Raw genomic sequence first — 7,500 nt, forward strand, 5'->3', positions numbered from 1 at the left:
ACCTTCAACTGGAGCTTCACAATATCGAGCAGCAAACGGCATCAACGCGTCCTCTACTTGATCCTGGTCTCACTCTGTCATGTTTTAACATGTCTTCAGAACCTGTCTGTCTGTCCTCTGTCTGTCCTCTGCTGGTTTAAAACACAGAAATCAGTCCATCAGTCAGTCACAGTGTGTCTCATAGGAAGACGACACGTCCACACCGTCCGTCTCTAACCCTTCTTTCACAGACACGAAACAAAGTTTACGAGCGGTCAAGTGATCAGTCACATGACACCCTTCTGTTTCCTCACTGAAGTGTTAATCTGACTGCCTGACCACAGAGACCAGGTTTCTCCTTCACCTGGTTACAGGTAAACGTATGTGGGACTCTGCTGCTCCTCACTGGCCGTCACAGACTGAGGCTGTGAGTTGTTACATAGAAGGTGGTCTGGGGGAAAGCGTGATGCTGGAGCACCACCTGTGGGGTCTCTGTGGGGTCCCCGTGGGGTCTCTGTGGGGTCCCCGTGGGGTCTCTGTGGGGTCTCTGTGGGGTCCCCGTGGGGTCTCTGTGGGGTCTCTGTGGGGTCTCTGTGGGGTCTCTGTGGGGTCCCCGTGGGGCTGTAGCCACACACAGACTGACATAGACACCTCTTTTAGATCTTTTAGTAGCAGACGGACCGAACAAGACGTGGACCTGGTCTGACCTCTTACCTGTCTCTCCTCCTCGGTCCTGTCTCCCTTCTGTCTTGACGTGTCTGAGCAGAGTGGACAGAGATTCTTCTTCTGTGGTGATGGCGGTTACCGTCCCGTTTTCCGACGACAGTGACGAGGACTCTGGCGGCGTGGGCGTGGCCTCCTCCTCCAGGACTCTGCTGGGAAGAGGACTGTCGGCGGCGCCGTTTCTGCTCGGGCCCTCAGCTCCAGCGTCTGTCCCCGGCGTGGGGCCCGGCCCCTCCGTCGTCATGCTTACGATGAGCTCTTTGGAGATGCTTTCTGCAGGAACGGGCGGTTCCTCTTTGCTGCGTTCGATCAGCAGATCTGCTGCAGGGGCCTCCGAGCTGGACTCCGCCATGACAGGCTGGCCGGTCGACCCTGAACAGGCGCGGCCTGACGGCGTCTCAGAGCGGACGCTAACTCGCTTTATGGACAAATAACGAGTGTAAAAAAAACGAATCAGGACACTGAGGCCGTCATGGGACACTCAGCCTCAGGTTCAGGACGTCAGTTTCCGTCAGCTCACAAAATTCAAACGCTGATTTAAGATGGAGGCGTGGCGACAGAGGTGACTGGCACAAGCTGAGGCCCCAACATGGCCAACGAGGAAACCTCAATGATCTCTCGTCTTTTCAAGTAGAGACCACTTCTCTGTCTGGTCTCCCGCCCGCTGAGGGTTTGACAAAACAAACTCACCTGTCTATCTGACACTGACCATGACGCCCCGTTTGTGGCGCAGCGAGTCCTTCGTCACGAATCAAACATGTACGAACAATATGAAGGCAGAAAACCTTCTTCTTCTTCTTCTTCTTCTTCTTCTTCTGCTGACAGGAAGCAGTCAGATCAAGTCTGTCCGTAAGCGACGGGGACGGAGGGTTTTCTCTTCCTGTGTCAGCAGAGCGATCAACAGACTTCCTGTCGGACCTGAAGAGAAAAAAAACAAGAACAAATCGTCAAACACGGCGTCGCAAGACAGAGAGATAATTCATGTCTGATACTGTAAAACAGGACGACTTAAAGCTGAGCGGCAGAGGTGTCCCTCGGGGGACCATGACAGGACACCGTCTCTGTCTGTCTGTCTGTCCTGACCTTTGGCCCAGAAATACTGGATCCTACATTTCTCATAATACACTCGGGCAAATCCTCCATTGGAGCCTCCCTGTCTGTCAAACTGCACGTCTCCCGCTCGTAACACAGACTGTCAGAATTAAATGTAACATCTTCAGATCCATTTCAGGTGATACTCAGGTGAGGGTTCACCTGCTCACCTTTAGAGAGTAAAACAGTGTTCTTCTGCCTTGTTTTACTATATAAAAATCAATTTAGTCAGTGTGACTTCAGCTTTGGAGGTCATAGACTAATTAAGTGATCACAACACCTGCTGCACCTCAAAACACCTTCTGACTACAAGAAAATGAGAAGTGCCACAAACATCCAGCAGATTAAACTTATCTCCTGTGTCCAGCAGTGGAAATATTCTGAATGTTTCTGGTAAATCTGGAGAGAACAGCAAACGCAGCTTACATGTTGAACCGTAATCAGCGCAGACTTTTCTATCATGAGGACATCAGGACGGCTTCATAACGATGCTGTCAGGTGACCTTGACACACCTGATCTCTCACTGAAGTGACCCCCCAGCAGGAGAGAAGGCTCAACTTTACCTTCAGCTGTTCGTGTCACAACACAGAAGAGAATGAAAGTGTGAAAGTGTGTGTTTCTGTTCTGAGGAGAAGTGACTTCAGTCCACAGATAGCAGCTCCTGAGAACAGACATTAGTCAGCCGAACAAGTGCTTAAGTTTCCCATCATGCTCCTCAGTCACACCTCAGTCCACAGGAGCAGCTCAGAGCGCAGCGTCACTCTCACAAACATGTTTAACAGTGAAAACTTGACACTGTGACTGTCTGCACTTCCTGCTGACAGCAGTCCGTCACAACAACACTCACATCAGCAAAAACCTGACAGAAAGCCTGGATCCTGCGGGCTGCGGGGGCTCAGCATTAAGCAGCTTTCTGCTGGGGCACAACTCCCTGAGCTAGCAAACCTGACGCTAACGCTCCGAGCTAACTTAGCCAAGTTAGCTGTTGTTCCACAAAGAAACCAACTCCGCCGCGGGAACCGGTGGCAGAGAGACCTCACCGACCTCCTCATTTACATCAGAACAAACAGTCGGTTTCATTTGAAGTGGCTTACCGACACCGGGTCCGGGTCTGTTGTCTGCGCTGGCGTTAGCTGCTTAACGAGCATGCTAGCTGTTTACATTTCTATCCGCTACCAGCAGCCAGGCACACAGGAGGGTCGGAAGCCACGCCCACCAGGGAAACAAACAAATCCACCCACGTCATATCCTGTAAACTTTAAGCACCTAGGCTAGCCATTAGCCAGCTAGCTAGCTCAAAAGTCATGTTATCAAAAGTGTATGTAGCTAACAAACAACCAGTTCTGCGTTCGCGGTGTATCACTAAACTGTAATACAAACACACCAAGTAGAGAGCCAGTGATGACAGGGTTCACCGACCTGTTCGCTCCTGTTTGTTTGGCGAACAGTTTGCTAACACGGCTAGCCTTGCTATGTTTGTCACCATCTACACAAAACTACATGACAAACATAATGTAATATAATTATTAGCTTACCAGCACAAGCAAGCATAACCGGGTGCGTTACTTTTCGTCCTTGTGACCTCGTTAGGTGGCACCGATCAATTCGGCGTACACGTGATATCCAAGCAGCGCGTATTTATAATAAATTTCAACTTTATACAATTACATACATACATCAGTACTGAACTTCACTGACTAGTGAGTCCCCAACACTTCCGTGTGATTACTATAGAGCTGTACCGACGACCAAAAAGCCTCATCAACAGTTTGAATGTGTCGGACAAAACTTTGACGTCCTCCCTGTGCTTTCACACACGATAGATTTGTCTTCCACGGTGACTTTGATGGGCGGTGCGTTCAGTCCTGAAGTTAACATCAGATCGTCGGTCACGAATTCGGTTCTCGCTACTGAAGAAAGTTATTAAATGTAACTCAATGATGTCCAGACGTCATGAACCGACAGTTTGGACTGAAGTCAATGGTAGTCCCCGCCCACCTAGGACAACCCGCATTATAATTCAAAGCACGTTTTCAGTGAGCTAAAGAACACTCAGTATTTAAGGAGGGTCAGTGAACGTCACACGAGTTAGCCCACTGACACCAAATGAAGTTTGATTAAAACTAAAAGCTTCGTCAGCTTTGCTCCTCTGTCTCTTACCATTCTGCTCGTTAGAGGTGAGATGCATCAAATGATTTCCTTTAATGCTTCATATTTGTACGTTTATACCATTTATAAGGCAGTAAAACATATATGTGTGTGTGTGTGTGTGTGTGTGTGTGTGTGTGTGTGTGTGTGTGTGCCTGTGTGTGTGCCTGTGTGCATGTGTGTCTCAGAGGGAAAACGAACAAACAAACAAGATGAATCATTTCCTGATGTCAAGCAGTGCTGCAGTGAAGGTGAGACAGTTAAAGTATTCTTATTCAACGCAAAAATCTGTGTGTGTGTGTGTGTGTGTGTGTGTGTGTGTGCGTGTGTGTGTGTGTGTGTGTGTCCATGCAGCACACAAACACACTGACATTTCATTTCTCTTCTACTCGATCACCAGCAGAACTTCCAAACATGAGTTTCAGAGGTTGAATCTTTCTAATGTGGGTGTTTGTTTCAGTGTATTCATACACAGTTTATGATGAGAGGGAAACATCTGATCATGCTAAGCTAACTGACATCGTTTACTAATACAACTTGGAAGTATTTTCACAGTGTGGTATTAGGCTTTGGACTTGAGACTTTAGACTGCTTCTTTATTGATCCCAATTTGGGAAATTATTTTGTTGCAGTAGCAAACATACAGACAAACACAAAATGTATACAAGAATTGTTTAAAGAGTATTAGTTCTTTTACTCCAGTAAAGATCTGAATACTTCCTCTGTCACTGTATTTTGCTATTTTATTTGGTTTGAACAGTTTGAGTTCTGAGCCATTAAAATAAACTTTATTGGTCAGAGAGGAGACAGACACGACTGTCCTCATCATCAGCATCGTATCCACTGATCTGCTTCATTCTGCTGGAGGACCTGCTCTCTTCTTCTTCCTCTTCTTCATCCACATTTTCTTTTCTCTGAGAAACTTTCTTACTTCCTGATATCTCAGCCAATAAAAGTCAGACCTCCTGTGACCATCACTGTGTGTGTGGACAACAACAGATGATCACAGTTATCCATCAATATACCAATTTATTGATCGGCCCACTCGAGAGGATGAGAGACAGAGACCAAGACAGACAGGAAGTCAGTTCATGTTTTCACAGTAAAAGTAAAATATTCATGAACTCAGAAAATCTCTTCAATCTTTTCTTGAGTGAGTCAAACTGATCGATGAAGATCAGACATGATCAAATTACAGACGCACAGCTCAGGTGGAGGGTGGAGCGTTTCTGCTCATCAATCAGACCTCACCTGCTGTGCTGTTGAGCTCTACTGTGTCTGAAGGGAGAATGATTGGTTATTAGCTGTAACTTGATTGTGATGTATTTGAGTTCAGTTGGAGCTGCTCAGTGTTTACCTGCAGTCACCTGACAACAAGCAGGACAGGAAGCAAATATTGACCGTCGGTGAAGATTAGATCCACCGCTGTGACCAGAGAGTTTAAAAGTGACTGTTTCATTAGAGGACATTAAGACATGAAGAGGAGGAGGATTGCAGGCGAGTTTTCCTCTGAACTTCCTGTTACCTGTGCCAGAAACTGCATGTGCACAGCTCCAGCTGGAATGTTTCAGCGTGCAGGTGATGGAGCATTGAATGTGTCAGCTGCTCTCAGTGAACGACGACGCTGCAGAACCCAAATCAGCTCTTCAAATATTTGGGTTTGATGTGTGTCATTAGAGTAAACAGGGGGAGTGCTGCAGCAGGTGTAAAGGTCTCTGCACCACCGAGCAAACAGCAGTGATTGGTCAGAAGATCAGAGAGGTGGCGAACAGGTGATCCTCAGCTCGACCCTCAACCTTCACGTCGAGCTTTAGAGACCAGCCCAGGTTTGTTTTCAGCCTTCATGCAGGAGTCAAAGCACCTGAACGCACCGCTCTGGATCCATCAGACCCTCGTCTCACAGACAGACATGTTCTTCTTCACTGTCCGTGTCTTCGCAGAGGAGGCAGCGGAGTATTAAAAGTACCCTGATGTCTCCGTCTGTCCCCTGATCGTCTTTCCTTCAGCGCAGTACTGCAGGTGTAACATTACCTGAGTGTCCCTGTGTCATGTGACTGACGTGAGGTCAATGCTGCTCTCTCCTCCACCCAGACCAGCTTCCATGGCAACCAGAGAGTCCACGTCATCCTGGGCAGTGAGTCATGTGACCTGGACTCTGTGGTGTCGTCGGTGGCGATGGCCTACTTCCTGTCCAGGGTGAGAGCGGAGGGTTGAAGCACTTTTCATAGATAGAAGAAGAAAAGTTGATGTAGGTGTTGGTTTGTCTCACCTTGGACAGTGATGGACAGACAGTCTGACATCACCAACGTCTCTCTGTGTCCTCCTCTCAGTCGTCCTCTGGTCCCTCAGGCGGTTCTTTGGTTCTTCCGGTTCTCAACGTTCCTCGGTTGCTGTTCCCCCTGCGAGCCGATGTCCTCCTGCTGCTCAGGGAGTCTGGTATCAGCACAGACACCCTGGTGTTCAGAGATGAGGTGGACCTGATTGGTCTCCATGGCGACAGGAGACTGGTGCTGACATTGGTGGACCACAGTGTCTTGCAGAGGTCTGAAATGTCTCAATGTCACAATCTAACATGAAATGTCTCGTTAAACCTCTGAATTACGTCCTGTCCTTCAGTTCCGACAGCGATCTGGAGGGGGCACTAACAGAGGTCATCGACCACCATCAGTCAGAGAGGACGGCCCCTGTCCCCTGTCCTGTCACCGTGGATACGGTGGCGTCTTGCACGACTTTGGTGACAGAGCGGATTCTATCGAGAGCACCTGAGATCCTGGACAGACAGCTGGCTCTGCTGCTGTATGGTGAGGGACACAGTCTGCCTCCAGTGTGTCCTCCCAGCAGGCGTGAATGTCTCCCGTGTGTCCTCCCTGCAGGGTGCAGGTGTGAATGTCTCCTGTGTGTCCTCCCTGCAGGTGTGAATGTCTCCCCTGTGTCCTCCCTGCAGGTGTGAATGTCTCCCGTGTGTCCTCCCTGCAGGTGTGAATGTCTCCTGTGTGTCCTCCCTGCAGGCGTGAATGTCTCCTGTGTGTCCTCCCTGCAGGTGTGAATGTCTCCCATGTGTCCTCCCTGCAGGCTACAGGTGTGAATGTCTCCCATGTGTCCTCCCTGCAGGCTACAGGTGTGAATGTCTCCTGTGTGTCCTCCCTGCAGGTGTGAATGTCTCCTGTGTGTCCTCCCTGTAGGCTGCAGGTGTGAATGTCTCCCGTGTGTCCTCCCTGCAGGTGTGAATGTCTCCTGTGTGTCCTCCCTGCAGGTGTGAATGTCTCCCGTGTGTCCTCCCTGCAGGTGTGAATGTCTCCTGTGTGTCCTCCCTGCAGGTGTGAATGTCTCCTGTGTGTCCTCCCTGCAGGTGTGATTGTGGTGGACAGTGTCAATCTGTCTCCTCAGGTTGGAAAAGGGACGGCCAAAGACAGCCAGATGCTCCGACTGCTGCAGAGGCAGTTCCCTGATCTGCCACACAGAGGCGCTCTTCACACCTCCCTGCAAACAGCAAAGTTTGACCTGTCAGGTAAACACACAGGGAGTCCATGATGGCACATTCACACCTGGAGCATGTC

At 49.3% G+C, this 7,500-nt stretch overlaps 2 protein-coding genes across 3 annotated transcripts in view; one reads left to right on the forward strand and one right to left on the reverse strand.

Annotated features, from left to right (window-relative positions):
* The window catches only part of mindy1 (MINDY lysine 48 deubiquitinase 1), an 11,737-nt gene extending 8,054 nt beyond the window's left edge, over positions 1-3,683 (reverse strand). Inside the window, exons 1-2 of one of the 2 annotated variants that reach the window (XM_076754078.1) lie at positions 2,890-3,005; positions 694-1,620 (exon numbers count right to left, since the gene is read on the reverse strand). In XM_076754078.1, coding sequence (XP_076610193.1) covers positions 694-1,054 — 361 coding nt within the window. In that variant the 5' untranslated portion in view covers positions 1,055-1,620; positions 2,890-3,005. Of the gene's footprint in view, positions 1-693; positions 1,621-2,889; positions 3,006-3,330 lie in introns of those variants that run through there. The other variant, XM_076754079.1, reaches the window with a different exon arrangement.
* A 219-nt stretch (positions 3,684-3,902) lies between these two features.
* Positions 3,903-7,500, forward strand: part of LOC143334996 (exopolyphosphatase PRUNE1-like) — a 5,153-nt gene continuing 1,555 nt past the window's right edge. Inside the window, exons 1-6 of the mRNA XM_076754085.1 lie at positions 3,903-3,972; positions 4,132-4,194; positions 6,035-6,139; positions 6,274-6,485; positions 6,560-6,744; positions 7,293-7,451. Coding sequence (XP_076610200.1) covers positions 4,156-4,194; positions 6,035-6,139; positions 6,274-6,485; positions 6,560-6,744; positions 7,293-7,451 — 700 coding nt within the window. The 5' untranslated portion in view covers positions 3,903-3,972; positions 4,132-4,155. The remainder of the gene's footprint in view (positions 3,973-4,131; positions 4,195-6,034; positions 6,140-6,273; positions 6,486-6,559; positions 6,745-7,292; positions 7,452-7,500) is intronic.

This window comes from Chaetodon auriga, chromosome 17, assembly GCF_051107435.1.
Source record: "Chaetodon auriga isolate fChaAug3 chromosome 17, fChaAug3.hap1, whole genome shotgun sequence".
Classification (NCBI taxonomy): domain Eukaryota; kingdom Metazoa; phylum Chordata; class Actinopteri; order Chaetodontiformes; family Chaetodontidae; genus Chaetodon; species Chaetodon auriga.